The following is a 17062-nucleotide window of genomic DNA, read 5'->3' on the forward strand; positions in this document are numbered from 1 at the left end:
ATGATTTATTTCAAAGGTACCCTGAAATAAAATATTTCCTACCAATATAATATGAAGATTGTAAGAATAAAATAATAAATGAAAGACAAAATCCCTACCCAAAAAGTAACACTGCTATTACATATTTTAAAGGCTGTTTCCCAAGCAAACTAATCTTTAAAAGATACATGAACAAAAATGTCCCACTAGCTTCAATATAATCACTACCATCATAGGTAAATCGAGATGACAATATAACAACATATTATCACCAACCTACACATTTTGGTTCTCCAATATCTGCTTTGCCTTTCATCTCTCACTTTCAGGAACAGAGAATCACTAGATGAAAGTGACAGGAGACTTCATTTATTCCCGTTTTGGTTTTAATGAGATTAATTATAATTTTAATCCATTCACAAAGATTACACAGTAGTCCTCCCTTATCCAGGGTTCCGCTGTCCACAATTTCAACTACCCACAGTTAACCACTGTCCGCAAATAGGTGAGTACAGTACAGTAAGATATTTTGGGAAAGTGACCTCATTTACATAATTTTTATTACAGTATACTGTTATGCTTGTTCAATTTTATTATTAGTTATTGTTCTTACTCTCTTTCTTTGTTAATTTATAAATTAAACTTTATCAAAGGTACGTATATATAGGAAAAAACATAGTAATATACAGGGTTCATCATTATCTGTGGTTTCAAGCATGTACTGGGGTTCTTGGAAAGTATCCCCCAAAGATAAGACTATTGAATTTAAAATACCAGGATTACCAACAAACAGATTTTTTTTTCAATGTGACTTACTGGTGAGTTGGTCAAAATTTGGGCCTTATTATTCTAAATTGGGATTTCAGACTAATCAACAAAAACCTTAAAAACCCCAAAACAAGACTTAAGTACTTTTCATCTATGATGAAAAATATCCTAAATCACTTTAAATAAGAAGTAACCCAATAAAAATTAGGAAACTATCCTAAACTGAATGACAATAAAAATGCCATATCAAAATTTGGAAGAAAGAAAAGCTGCAAATCAATAAGTATCTAGCTCAAGAATTTTTTTAAAAACAGCGAATTTAACCCAAAAAAGAAGGAAAGAAAATAATAAAGATAAAGACAGAATTTAATGAAAAATAAAATGTAAAACAAGAAAGAGATCAACAAAACCAAATTAGTACTTTGAAAAGACTAATAAACCTGGTAACATCAGGTAACGCTGATCATGGGAGATGTGACAGCTAACTCCCAAGATAGTCTCCAATGATCCCTATCTCCCAGTATTTACATCCTGGTGTAATCCCTTCCCATTGAATCTAGGCTGGGCTTAGTGACTCACTTCTCATGAATAGAACAAGGCAGAAGTGATGACATGTGACCTAAAGGCTAGACCATAAAAAGCAGTAAGCCACTGCTCTCTTTTGTCACTTTTAGGTTACTCACTCTAGGGTAGGCCATGTCATGAGCATCCCCTGTGGAGAGGCCCACAAGACAAGAATCCGAAACTTCCTGCCAAAAGCCACATAAGTGAGTTTGGACAGCCACATGAGTGAGTTTGGCAATAGATCCTTCAGCTCCAGTCAATTTTGTAGTCCTGGCTGTCACCTTAACTGCAACCTCTTCAGAGATTCTGTGTCATGGTCTCAATAGGGTTTGCTTGTTTATTGTATCTGAGAGCTTGAAAAACTGACTCTAAAATTTCTACAGAAATTCCAAGCTCCAAGTACAGGTACCCTTGAAAAAGAACAAGGTGGGAGGACTTTCTCTACTGGATAAAGACTTATTTATAAAGCTATACTAATGAAGATGGTGTGGTATTGCTGCAAAGATCAGCAGATAAATGGAATAGAATCGAGTCCAGAAACAGATTCACACATATATGAACACCTGCTTTATAATACAGGTGTCAATGCAGAACAGTGAGGAAAATATGGTCTTTTCAATAAATGATTTGAGGCCAAATGGATGTCCACATGGAAAGAAAATAAAACTTGATCCCTGCTATATTTAATATATACTCTACGTAAAATTGTTTTCAGATGGATTATAACTCAATGTAAAAGACAAAACAAGGAAGCTTCTAGAAGACAATAAAAGAGAAAGATATATTAAATAGGAGACAAATAATAGTAATAAAAGGGAGAAATTAAAAGTCTGGACTACATTAAAATTAAGAATGTTTATTCCTCCAAGGATATCAAAAGAAGCGAGCCACCAATGGGTAAAAGATATCTGTAACATATATAACCAACTTGTATTCAGAAAATATAAAGAACTCCTATTAATCAACAAAAAAATAAAATATAAAAATAAAAGGAAAATGCAAGAATGTCAACATGCACATTATAGAAGAGGATAGCAACGTGCCAATAACCATAGGAAAAGGTCCTTAGCATCGTTAGTAATCAGGGAAATGCAAATTAAAACCATTAGGAAATATATCACATGTAACAATATCGATGAAACTCATAAACACAATGTTGAACAAAAACATTAGACATAAAATAGTATATGCTATATGATTCTATCTTTATAAAGTTCAAAAACAGACAAAACTAGACTACAATGTTAGGAATCAATTTAGTAGTTATCTTTGGGAAAGGGATGGGGATGGTGACTGGGAAGGGCTGTGAAGAGACTCCCGGGGTGCTGGGCTATGGCAAGAATATTCTATTTTTTGCCTTGAATGGTAGTTTTCACAAGTGTTTGCTTTGTGAGAAATTACTCAGGTTAACAATCATGTTCTGAATGATCTTCTGTGTTACACATCATTAAAAGTGATTTTTAAATTTTTATTTTTTTACTTGAGTTTTAAGTATTTATTCACAAAGTTGTTACTAATACAACTGCTTTTAAAATACAGCAAAAAAGGATCATTTACTGTTCTCAGAAGTGGTACATGCATGGCATAGAAAGTTAAACTACTAAAGTAAAGAACTGAAAACTGTTAACTGACAATTAAACATTTGCAGTGCTCCCTAAACAGGTAGGAAATAAAAATGCATTTATTCATAGGAACTTTACTATTTTGTATTAATGACTATAAAAATAAAAGGACTATTGTGAAACAAAAGTGATTTTTTTAAAAAGTAGAGCACAGTAATGAACACAGCAGAGGTTAGCATGATTGAACTTCAGCTAACCAGAAAATTAAATTATGCTAAACTGCTCATTTTTTCCCAAGTCCAGATAATTGCAGGATTAGAAATTTTAGGATTTAGCTTCAAGGCAGACCAAAAACCTACCAATACCCACCTAGCTAATTCAAGTAAACATGTATTCTAAACAGAAATGATATATACTGTACTGTCCAATTTCCTATAATGATTTACTCATTTTATTAAAAAAAAGAAAAAAGAAAAAAGAAAAAAAACCCAGAAAGGAAAAAAACAAAAAGGAAGAAGACTAAGAGGAGAAAAACAACAAAGAAATCCTAATGTCAACATAATCAGCTCCCAACAAACCAGACACTAAGCAATCTCACTTCTAACGTTTCACAAGTTACCTTTAAGTAGAAACGTAAGATTTTCTTAGTGTTATTCTTAAAATGTCTTCTATAATTTAACTGAGAATATCAATTAACTCACACTGTAACTGTAGTCAGCACGAGTATATATATATATATATATATATATGACATACAAGTTTGCTTTCTCTTGGCACAATATCTGAATTGAACAATATCAGTTAAGAGAAGACAGGAATCCTATCTTAAAAATGAGGAATGACAGACAAAGGGGATGATAATATGGGAACAATTCATGCTTTAGAAATGGGGAGGGAGAGAAGGAAATTCTAAAGAGGAGGAAACATTAATATTTTTATGCTATGTCTTATATCTGGAAAAATAGATAAGAAACATTAAGATAAAAAGAGCAAGCCAAATGGAAAACTTGAAAGCAAAATCACAAAGTCCCCCCAAGTAAGGAAAATATTTCATAGTAAATGTTTACATTTTATTTTCAACAAATTAGAAATGGGGGGGAGAAGGAAAACGAAGAAACAAAAAACACAAGTAAAGAGACAAGAGGCAAACAGCCCAAACCCTGACACTGATGGAGAAAACCATCTCTCAGAACAAAACCTATATAGCAAACTTGTTATAAAATATTCCTAAGAAGTAATTCAGAAGTAGTCAATACTCCAAAGCTGCAAGGAAACAAGCAAAGTATTACTTAATCCTACCTAACCACTTGTATGGTGATTTTCAATATAGAAAAGGCTCTTCCATACAGCAGGTTGTCAATTCTGTGAGAGAACCTATAATTAATCCCATTTAACAAATGAGGAAAAGACTCTAAGAGGTTAGAACACTAAGAGGAAGCATCCAGTGTTCACTATACCATGCTATTTGTAAGTATCTTTAACATAACGTACTCACAGACTAAATTAAATTGACTTACAAGAGAGGAAGTGAATAGCAAGGAACAGTAATTTGGAATTTCTAGAGAAAGTCCTTATCAAACACTGGTAGACAGTGGATAAGAAGGAGAGGTAAGAAAATGAAGCTTATGCTTGGGCTTATGCCATGGCGAACATCTTTATCAGAACTGCTTTATAACAGAGCACTTTAGTTTCAATGATTACATCTCCAGGGAGAAGGCCTAAGATGGCTTCATCCCTCGTGATTCTTCTACCATTTTAAGCATGGCTCTTATAAGGATTAAGATATCTATACTGACTATATTTTATGTAAAAATAATCCCTTCACAGTCATCAAACTTCCTATTTATGGATTTATATTAGGTATAAAATAACCAACTGACCTTTAAACTTAAAAGCTGAGACATTTGATTTTGACATTTTAAATATGATGCAAATTATCTTATAGAAACAACTGGAAGATGAAATTACCTTAAATTGAAAACTTTACACTTGTACTTCAGCAACAAGTTTCTGTACTAACAGTATGACCAGATCTGACTAGTAAATTGTAACTTTCAAAAACTTTGAAATTTGGCCAAAAGAAACTATTTATTTTCAATTTGTTTTGGGAATACAGATTTTTCACAGGTAAATCTTATGTGAGTATATGTTACTAAATCTACATAGTAAGGTCTTAACAAGTGGTTGGTAAAAATGGACTGTCAAATACAGTAGGGTAGACTTGATGTCTAGACAAGATAGTGGTGAGAGCTGCACTTTTAAGAACATTTGTTACTTGCTCTGATAAAAAGGAAAAACAAAGAATGTTTCTATTATGTAAGGTTAGCATGAAATGCTTAGATCATACACATGCAATAGATATAGCTGTCACTACTTTGAAAACAATTTCATTTTAATCTATCATATGCTAAAAGCTGATTCTTTTCCATGTCTGCAACAACAGTTAACATTTTCAAGATTGCACGTTTAATCAATCTTTACTTCTAGCCTCCTTACTTTCAAAGTAAAACAAAAACAGCTTACTATGTCTTGAAAGAGAAAGAACAAGAGCTGGTGAGAGTACTGGGAATCAGGCTATGAATAGCAGTTAAAAAGTAGACACTGCTAAGAAGAGGAGAGGGCCACAGCTACAACACTGATTAAGTGTTAACAACTTATTTACAGAAAAAAACATATTCTGCACAATTCATTAACTCAACAAATTTTAATTACTGATTGATACATAACAGTGGCATATGACGGTATTTTTTTAAGACACTACTTAGTTGTTACATAAGAACTGCACAAACTGATTGAGTTAAAAAAAAAAAAACTAAAAATTCTAGAGTTAAATTGGAAATTAGCTACACATAACAGTGTGTACACAAGAAGCAATATTTAGCTTTTAATTTTTAGTATGATTTGGATCAGAAAGGGACCTAAGATTATTCACTACAACCTCTTTATTTTGAGGGAAAAGTGAAAAAAAAGCTAGTAAGCAGCTCATATGGTCACAAAAAGTTACAATATAGAATTCAAAATAAAATAAAAATTAGTATATTAAGTAGCTTAATCTAAACTTACAGTAGGATCTTATTAACTGTAAGCTAATGACTAGAAAAGCAACAAAATAACTTCTGAATTATTTTGATTTTTCTTAGCTACCTCCAGTAAGGAAAGGAGTTCCTTGATAGCTAAGAAATACAATTTCTTCAATATGACAAGGCTGGCATAGCTATGACTATAATTAATAATGCCTTTACTAAAATAAATATATATTCAGTTTAAGTCTTTTGAAGTTAAAAGAAAGAAAAGAAAACCAAAATAGTCAATCTCCTTCATTAAGTGTCCCTAAGTACTATTTCCTTATGTTACAGAACATCACAGTTGGATCTTCTCTGTATCTAAAATGATTCCTGTCTACTATAAATTATCAGATAAATATATAATCAACACTCCTTTCAACAGAAGCATACTTACAGATAGAAATATAAACATTTTCATAAAACAGCATTATGTTAAATGGTATTTGGAAAGAGCCAAAGAGGTTTTAAAAATGAATTCATGTTTCTTCTTTTAGTTATTATCTACCAAATAAAAAGAAAAAAGAAAGGAGAAATGAACTTTTCCCTCTACAAATGATAATTTTCTATTATTTGAAGAATACCAGGAATAATGCATTCAAAAAATATTTTAAGGCACCTCCTGCAATTGTATTGGTTTAGATTTTATTAATTGTATTTACTAACATAATTTTTAAGAAAGGTTGACAGTGATTGGTACAAGCAAGAAATTAAGATTCTCTGCAAAACTCATACACTCAAATTATTCTCAAACCTGGCTCACTATTAGAATCATGAAAAGTGTTTAAAACATATAGACTCCAAATCCATGGACTTAGGAATCTATTAGCAAGCACTATGGTGACCTCTTAGGCAGTATGTAATTAAAACATGCACGGCACATCACAAGACACAAACAAAGGAATGTGACACCCACAGTATTAAACTGAAATCTCCCAAAATTGCTCTTTTTAAATGTAATGCTTTATTTAAAAAATACACATACACACCTTTTTTTTTTTTTTTTTTTAAAGATGACCGGTAAGGGGATCTTAACCCTTGACTTGGTGTTGTCAGCACCACACTCAGCCAGTGAGCGAACCAGCCATCCGTATATGGGATCCGAACCCGGGGCCTTGGTGTTATCAGCACCGCACTCTACCGAGTGAGCCACGGGTCGGCCCCACCTTTTTTTTTTTTAATGTGGAGAAATAAGAGGAATTGTATTTAAAAACATGGTTAATAAGAGAGTTAGGGTACTTCAAAAAGTTCACAGAAAAATAGAACTAAAAGGTAATAAAAACCTTTCCTTGAACTTTTGAAGTACCCTCGTATTTATTAATAGGGGACTGATATGAAATGATTTCTAGAAGTATTGAACAGGGTACATAGCACAGCCAGCATTTGTTTTTAAAGAAATAACATGGAGATATAGACGCATACTCACACCAACTTTTTGTCTTTTTTTTTGAACCCTGGATGGACCTTGGTGGCTGGCCAGTAAGGTTTTGAACCCTGGATGGACCTTGGTGTTATCAACACCATGCTCTAACCAACTGAACTAACTGGCCACCTTCTCACACAACAACTTTTATCTCTACTCATCAAGATCAACCATGATCCAGGTTTATGTGTGTGTATGGACATACATGCATAGTGTATAAGAACATTGTGCATACAAACATATGCCTATCACATCAGAATATCTGTATACTGGGGAAAGAAACGGGGCAGCTGAGAGTTATGGGGTAAGAAGAAAACTTTTTACTGCATGATCTCCTGTGTCTTTGGAATTTTAAGCTTTTGTATGTTATCACCTAAAATGCAGCCCTCACTGGATGGGCTGGAGGACATTTAACATCAAATCAGAACACCTGCTTTTGAAATTTATAGCCTTAATACAGTCCGTAAAATTAACTGTTCATATCTGAAAAGAAAGACTTTCATATATATTTGTTTTGGATGATGTTTACATAGAGTTACAACTATCAAAACTCATCCAACTGAATATTTAAGACTTATGGATTTTATTATATATTAATTATACCTCAATTAAAGATATATAGAACTTCTCTTACCAACGTAATACTAAGGTGGTAATAGTTCCCAACCTTTCAGCAATAAACAATAGAAGAATTTAAGAAAAAAGTCACTTCCTTCTAATTCCTTATCACTTCAAATATGGTCCATAAATTAGCAGAATTAGTATTACCAAGGAGCATGTGAGAAATTCCAAATCTCAAGCCCCCATCCAAGATCTACTGAGTCAGAATCTGCATTTTAACAATATCCCCAAGTGATTTATGTGCATATTAAAGTTTGAGAAACATTGATAACCTACTTATGAGAATATTTATGGTTAAAATCTAATAAAGCTCTACTTTTGAAAAGCTCCACAGATGTACAACAAAGATGGAGAATCAAACATAAGCACTGTGGTTTGAAGGTGAAGAGATAGAAGGTTCTCCTTTTGCAAGACTAGTTTGCACAGCAAAATATCCCAGTAAACCCCAGCTATTTACCAACTATCCTTCATAGTTGTTTCATCAGGTAACTGCGTCTCTGGTACTCATCATGCCTTTAGGGGGATTTAGCCAACCTAACACTCTTAGTCATATGATATACGTGCACATGCATACACACACACGGACGCACACGCACACACCCAGATCTACTCAGATTAACTAATTCCACCTGAAGAAATAAAAAGAAGAATTTAATGTATATCTTGCCAGTAGGGAATTACAAAGAGACCCAGGACTCCAAGAAAATAAAGGATCTTCAGTTGGTTGGAGCGCAGTGTTACAACACCAAGGTCAAGGGTTTGGATCCCTGTACCAGTCAGCCACGGAAAAAAAGAAAATAGAGGATCTCATTGACAGACATCTAAGCACTTTTTTTTTTCCCCCTGACCGGTAAGGGGATCGCAACCCTCGACACGGTGTTGTCTGCACCACACTCAGCTAGTGAGCACACCGGCCATCCCTATATAGGATCCGAACCCGGAGCCTCAGCGCTACCAGCGCTGCACTCTCCTGAGTGAGCCACGGGGCGGCCCTAAGCACAATTTTATTAAAATATAAAGACCCTGCAAATATTAAATACTAGAAAGTTTCGAAGACTTAAGTATTATTTTATCACTGGAGGTGCAATAGAAGGAAGACAGGTATGCAATGAAGGAGGATTTCAATTTGTGTGGTTCTTTCAAAATGACAATTTTGGAAAAGATAAGATTTCTCATTAGTAAAACAGCAAGTAGTGGGATACACCTTCAAGTCACTAAAAGCAGGTATGCGAGGGCTTGCAGGAATCAACACCAAACACCTGAAGCAGAGTAGGACTCATAATTTTGTAGGCTATTTTTCTCTAGGAATTAGTATAATGATAGCAAGGAGAAATTCTGAAATTTGCCTCTCTAAGTTCTGCAACCAGGAAGCCTAGGAAATAGTCCAATATATAAAAGATGGTCCAACTTGAGTAACAGGAGATAATCTGGGGAAATGAGATAAGAAGATACACCCTAGAATCCAAAGCATAAGAGGCTAAATGTGCTGTGGTAATACAGTAGATCATATCCACCAAAGGACATTCAAGTAAATGTGGGATGATTCAAAATGATTCATCTCTAGCAATACAATATTTCAGAGATGTGACTTGATGTTTTCTAGATTAAAAATTTTAGACTAGTGGTTCTCTGCCATGTCTGATTATAACCTGGGGCTTTTCCAAAAATCACCTACACCCCTAACCCTAACAGAAATCTTACGTGCCCAAGGATGAGAAGATGACATTATGGCCAAAGACACAGATTTGTCCCCCTCACTGAGTTGATTCTGATACAATCTACCTACCTCTACATTCATGCCATTAAACATCAAGGAACAGCTGTATCTGTGGGCATTCTGAATTAAACCAAATTTTGGCCTGGAGATTTAGTTTATTTTATATTGCAATACTGCCTCAAATTAATGACTTTCTTGGGATTCATTAGCTGAGGGACCTAACTTATAGAAACCCTCAAAAATTTACATATTGTAACATCTTTACAAGATACCTGAACATACTGCACTTGATGAAATAGGGAGAAAAAGCAGCTTGGGTATTATAATAATATTTACATCTCTACATTATCCTAGCTTACTTTGTTGGTCTCATCTATACAGGGCTTTTTTGTATTATCCATTTTTTAAAGTTACAAAATATATCAAGTACATGGAAAAATATAAAGATTAATTACTGGACACCTGTGTAACTACTGCCTAGCTTTCTCAAACCTTTATAATTTCCCTATCAATTCGGTATTTAATCTCTAAAAATAAAATGTGTAAAAAAAGTTCAAGTCAAAGTTGGAAAAAAAAACCCAAACCTTTAAAACCACTTTTTCATTTTCAGAAATTACTATAAATTTTAGCTATGAATTGATAAAATGATTATCTATCATTATTTACTAGATTTCTGACATTTGGGGGGCTTTTTTGGTTTGATCTCTTGCCAATATATGACTACTAAAGTATTCTGGCAAAAACAGAGTAATTACATTCCAATGTTTAACATCAAGTTTTCTATTTTATAGCACTTCTAATAATGATTATTTCTCTAGTAACATCAGAATATAATAATTCCCTCTTATATTTATTTTTCTTCCTTTAGGTCATCTGTCCTTGCTGTAATAATCTCAATATGCTTTAGTGTCAGCTTTTTCATGTGCGTGAACAATGAATAGATTAAAACAGAAATACAGTCATACTTGTAGATCATATATAGGTTTTCATAAAGTACTATTAAAAACTGACTTAATGCTAAATAATTTTATGTGTGAACTGCTAAGTTAGGCTGTACATCTAACTAGTAATCCACTTTCTCAAGATCAAATAGATTAAATATGAATAATAAGAGGAGACAGTGGAAATATTAACAAATGGCAACCGAAAATACCCCTTAATCTGTTATTTCAGTCGTTTTTCTACCAGTTATATTCTTAAGAAAACCTCTCCTTTTAAGAACTGTGATTCTATTGTTGACAGTTAAGTTCTGAATATTACATAATAGCTAGAGGAGAGGTTTTTGAATGTTTTTGCCACAAAGAAATGATAAATGGAGGTGACTGATATATTAACTACCCTTACCCAATTATTATACAACATATATACGTATCAAAATATCAGACTGTACCCCATAAGTATGTACAATTATAATGTGTAAGTTACAATAAAGAGATTGGAAAAAAACTGCAACTAAGGGGAAAGAGAAGTAACATTAAATCATTTATTCATTCAACAAACACTTATCAAGAAGTGCTAACTAGGCCTAGGCACTGTGTCAAGTGGTCAGGTTAAGATGCAGTCTCTGATTTCAAGTAACTCAGGGACTACTCAAAGGTTACTTTCATGTTTATAACTTCATCCATCAGCCATCCAACAATATTTTTTGTGAGCTGCTACACACCAATCATTATTCTTTGTGATGGAGATAGAGCAGTAAGCAAAACAAAATCTTTGCTCTCATGGTGGAGTCTCCATTATGATAAGGGGAAACAAGGAAACAAAAACATATGCTAAGTGATTTTTTAAAAAGCTACAAAATAAAATTAGCGTACAAAGACAGAAGGACAGTAATTTTATATCGGGTAATACCATTTATATATCATGTTGAAGATACATCTAGTGAGCAAACCTCTTATTCATGCTCTCATTTAATTAATATCTTGAAGGGCACCAATCACCTCCACATCACCAAATCAAACAGGATTTTCTCAGTCTCCATTATCCTTATACTGCTTCCTCTAAGCATATGATTCTGACAACCACTTTCATTATGAAACTCTACTGGTCTGCGTGACAAATTTCCTACCCTGGTTCTTATCTTTTGCCATTGATGTGACATCAGCAGAGGATACACAATCACATCTAGGATTTAATAGAGATCATTCCCTATCCAACCAGGGGAAGCAAATTTTAACTGATGTCAAAACTGGACAGCACTTGAAAAAACTTAATTTTATTCTTAATTTCCAGTAGTTTTTAGAAGAGTATATAACAATGTAATGACATATATTCAAAGCACTGAAGAGTACTAACAACATCAAAAATAAGTACTACAGGACATTTTACATTTTATAAAGCCCTTTCATATTTAATTAATTTAATCTTCATAAAATGATAATACCCTATGAGGTATGTAAAAGTTCCATATCAAAAACTAGATCCTACTTTTCATAGTAACGTCACTAAAAAGCTAGATTTAATTAACACACACACACCCCTTTTTTTTTTTTTGCTATTTGGAAAATGGTTAAAAGTATAATGAAAAACATAAGAAACATCTGAAATCCCAATATTCAAAAATAATATGTGCTAACATTCTGGTGTATTTAATATTTCTTCCATACCATCCTATTAAGTTTAACAGTTTTATAATTGATTCATGCTAACTAGAATATCAATATTCTGTAAAAACGAAGCTTGCTCTTTAAAAATAAACAGTGATGCGACCACATTGATCAAATGACTGCGAAATCAACTCACAGAATTTTTACAATTTTTAAAACTGTAATTTCAGAGTCGCAAGTGGAAAAAGACAAATAAAGCAATTTACTCAATAAATATTTACATGCAAAGTGATATGAACAAAAGATTATATACTTTGAGAAGACTGGATTCTCACCTGTTCAATCTCTTTGGTTTTTGACGCTATTGCTTTCGAGCGACCGCTTAGCTGACTGTCTTTATATAATTCTATGCCATCTTTTGCATTTGACTCAGGTTCTTCTGGCTGGTCAATGAACAATGGTGCTGTAGATCCCGCCTTGAAAAAGATTTAGAAGTCTTTAATTACTTTTTTAAAGGACATACAGTATTTCAGATGGCTATGTATAGGCACTAATTCACAGTTACATTAAGAGAAACTGCTAGGTTTAACCTGTTTGGAGAAAAGAAAACTCCTTCAATTTCATTATGCATAATAAGCATATGTGAAGAGGATTTAAAAGGGAATGACTGCTACTTTTTAAAAAATTTTTAGGTAAGATAATGCTTCTAGGCTTAGTCCATTCCAAAATTATATTTCACACTACACTGAGATACAGCTAGAAGGTTTTGTCCCATGACTATTCCTTAAGCAATTTACAGAACACTGAGGAGAAAAAGTCCAGTTGGAAATGAGAGAGAAGTGTTTGTACACATAAAGGAATATATTAAAAGGGAACGTGGGAAAGGATTCTACTGTCAGAAATGGAAACACCTTGCTCCCACAGCCTAAGAGTTTACTGAAATCATTAAGAAGAAAACAATCCCACAAAGCGATAATGATCACTTCTTCTTGAGAGCAACAATTCAATAGTAAATAAACAATCACTTATTTATTCACTAGTAATATACTACTAATTACTGCCAAATATGTCAAAAAAGGAGGGGTTAAGAATGGGAGTATATGCATTTATACATTTATATGCATAGACTACTTCTAGAAGGATACTATCTATGAAAAAAAAAAAGATAAAAGGAGTCGCCTCAGTAGGAACAACTTGGAAGCGAAGAGTAGGATGGAAAGGACACGTTGTAAATACTGTGGTGCCATTTGAATTTCCCACACATACGTGCATTACCTAATATAGAAAAATCTGTTTTTACAAATCTGAGTTACATATTTTAAGGGATTTAAATTGAGAGAATAAGAATCGTTTAATAAATAAATTCCAATATCACTATCAGGCTTCTAACACCAGGGCATTACAATCTATATTATTATTCTCCAACCCTCACAGTAAGTTCCTAAATTATCTCTCTTCTTACCCTGCTGCTTGGAAAGAAACCTTGCAGCCTAAAAGAAAAGGTAATTACACAAAGAATACAGGTGAAGCATGACTGTAGGACATGGAGGTGTACAGTAACAAGAGAATATTCCTGGTGGTATATGACAATTAGTTTTGAATAGAGGCCAAGGTAGTTAGATTATTTATACTACCAGTGTTCTGACTACCCCAAGATCAAAATAATTCTGCCACTAGATTCCATTTTAGTTAATCCAAAAAAAAAAAAAAAAAAAAGAGCTGTTGAAGTTTATTACATACTCCAAATAGAAATTTCAGGCTTTGTTATAATTCTACGCTGCTATGGTTTGGATGTTTGTCCCCTCCAAAACTCATGTTGAAATTTAATGGCCAATGTAACGGTATTGGGAAGTGGGGCCTTTAGAGGTGATTAGGCCAATAAAGGCTCTACTCTCATGCGTGGATTTAATGTCTTTTAAAAAGGGCTCTCAGGAGTGAGCTTTCTCTCTTTTTGCTCTTCCGTTCTTCTGCTATGTGAGGAACAGTGTTCTTCCTTTCCAGAGGATGCAGTGTTCAAGGCACCATTTTGGAAGTGGAGATTCAGCCCTTACTAGATGTCAAGCCTGCCAGCACCTTGATCTCGGATCTCCCAGCCTCCAGAATTGTGAGAAATAAATTTCTGTTCTTTGTAAATTACACAGTCTCATGGATTCTGTTACAGCAGCATAAAACTGACTAAAACATAGGCCTACACACAAAAATATAAACTGGTGAGCCTAAGAAGCACATTGAGGCAGATAGGAGTTTTTGGAAAACAAAAAGCAAGTAAAGATGAAAAAAATAATTTACACTAAAAAAGCTCATTAGCAATTAAATTTAGTTCAATTAATTAGACATATATTGTCGAAGGTACTGTAGGGAAAACAAGGCAAGTGCTTGAAATGCATTCAATATATATATATAGCTAGGCAAGAAAAAAAATTTTAATACAAATTTTTAATAAGGTCATTAGTGAAATACAAAGCAGCATAAAATTTTACAATAGGTAAGAGAAGAAAGTACAATCAAGAAAGATCTTGAGTCTTCTTATCTCAAACACTATTGATTCCACTGAATGAATATGAATTTGAAAGAGAAGCATGTCAGATGGGCATTCTAGACTGGGGACAGAGAAAAAGGAGACACTGAAGCAGAAAATGACACCCTATATGTGGAAACAACATACGTCACATTTTCACATTTAAACATTAAGAGAAATGTTAAAATTTTCTTCTATGGCAGAAAATGACCTGCTCTGTTGGGGCATTCTAATAGCCTTAAATCATCTGCTTTTCATTCTAATAGCCAAAACCAAAACTCTCACTGCTATTTGCTTATGGATAGTAATTATGTATATCTCTACAAAACTTGACTGCAACCTCCTTGATGCCTGGGATGATGGCTCTACTGCAGTGTTTGACACAAGTAGATGCTGAGTATTTTTCTCTGACAATCTGTGCCTTAAAACACTAATCCTAAAATACACACTATGAAAAAAATTTCATAGAAGTTTGGTAAATTATGCAAACTCTATTATTCAATCTCCTTTTACAGAACACTGATGAGCATATTAATATATTAAAATCTCCGAAAAAAATGCTGAAACGTCAAAACCAACCTACTGTTTTTAAATCTTGCATTACCCAAACATACTTGATAATAGGATCTTTTTTCTCTTCCTCAGACTATTAAGACCCTTAGGAATTACTATCCTACCATATACTTTAGGAAATGCTCTATTAGAATCCAAAAGATAAAAGTACAAACTGAACAGAGAAATGAACTACAACATGCGTGAATATTTGAACATATTACTGAATTTATCTCTAATTTCACTGGACTTTCTATAAACTACAGGGTCTTCCAAACAACCTGCTTAAAATCCTACTGATGGCAGCAAGAGAAGATAAGCTGGAAACCTAGGAGGCATTCAATCTCTCTCAACTCATAAAAATACGTCTGCACAATATTTCTGAAGTACGCAAACCATTATTTAAACAGCTAATACAAAAATAAAATATTGCCACAATTAGATTTTAAAACATATGCGCATACTTGTGCACAAACACTCACAAATGAACAGTACTATGCCGAACTCTTTCTCTGCATCAGACAAAGGCCTTTTTCCTCTCTGGGTTATTCTGTTAAATCAGATAAGAGTTTACAGGACCAGAGCCAAAATGTAATTTCCCAAAAAGCATGGATTACTGAAATGAGTAACTAACAACAGCCCAAGAACAAATGTTACTATCAAACAACAAAATATTAATAAGATATGGCAGGACTAAGTTTACAAAGAGTATCATAAAATTTTCTCAACTGCTATATTTCCAGTATGAAAAAGTATCAATCTGACTTGAAAAATATTTTGGATAATGGTATAAAATTCATGCTGCTGTTCAACATTAATGATGTAGATCAAGTAACAGACATACTAAGGTAATCTCAGTCCTACTCTACCTCACATATCTTGCCTTTGATCCAACAAAAGATCATGTTTGACCTGTGACTCCACTTATATAGATTTTTAGCTAATTTTCTTTTCATTAATTCAAAATCTAGCAAATTCTGGACAAGTTTTAGAGAAAAAACAGAGAGGTTAAAAAAAGTCTTCCTAGACCCAATGTCACTCACTGACTATTTAGTGTCAAGATCCATTCAAGCAATGAGAGAACATAAGTAGAATATTTAAAATCTGAGAAAGACAGAAAATAAAATTTTGTAAGAAATTAAGAGATACAAAAATGATGGGGAGGGGAGGATGAATATACTATTAATATTCATATATGCATAAATAAAGCCTTGCATATATATATAAATGAAGCCTATATATACATACACATAAAGCCCTGCTAATGGTAGATAAAGTATTAAGCAAACAAGAAATTAGTCTTTTCAAAGGTTTTTGTTTTTAAGTACTTCAAGAAAAATTATCAATACTCCAAAATAGCAAGTTTGAAGCATGCATATTTGTTATTAATATAAAAACAATTATTCTAATTTATTAAAGAAAATAACCAAAATGACCCTATTAAATATATTACCGTATTGTTCATGCTTTTAAACAGTGCTGGAAAAGCACCAAAGGGGGACAGCTTGATGTTTTTGATACATTTACTCAAGAATATACATACATATTTATTATTACAGCTACAATAACAAGGAAATCTTGACCTACTTAAGAAAAATTGATATCTAAATGACAGATCAGCACTTTAAAAAAGAAAGGCTCTATTTACGTAAGTTCTGACAGGGTTTGCACTTTTTATGACCAGTGTACATTAGTTAATTTGAAATGGATCTTTTCACAGCATATGAAGATGAAGGTAAGTATATTATTT

The 17062-nt window shown here is 33.1% G+C and overlaps 1 protein-coding gene across 5 annotated transcripts in view; it reads right to left on the bottom strand.

The window, feature by feature from the left end:
* The window catches only part of PPHLN1 (periphilin 1), a 101351-nt gene that overhangs the window by 28346 nt on the left and 55943 nt on the right, over window positions 1-17062 (bottom strand). For all 5 annotated transcript variants that reach the window (XM_063115499.1, XM_063115498.1, XM_063115497.1 and 2 more), the window contains one exon: window positions 12578-12718. In XM_063115499.1, the coding sequence (XP_062971569.1) occupies window positions 12578-12718 (141 nt within the window). The remainder of the gene's footprint in view (window positions 1-12577; window positions 12719-17062) is intronic.

Source organism: Cynocephalus volans, chromosome 12 (genome assembly GCF_027409185.1).
Source record: "Cynocephalus volans isolate mCynVol1 chromosome 12, mCynVol1.pri, whole genome shotgun sequence".
Classification (NCBI taxonomy): Eukaryota; Metazoa; Chordata; class Mammalia; order Dermoptera; family Cynocephalidae; genus Cynocephalus; species Cynocephalus volans.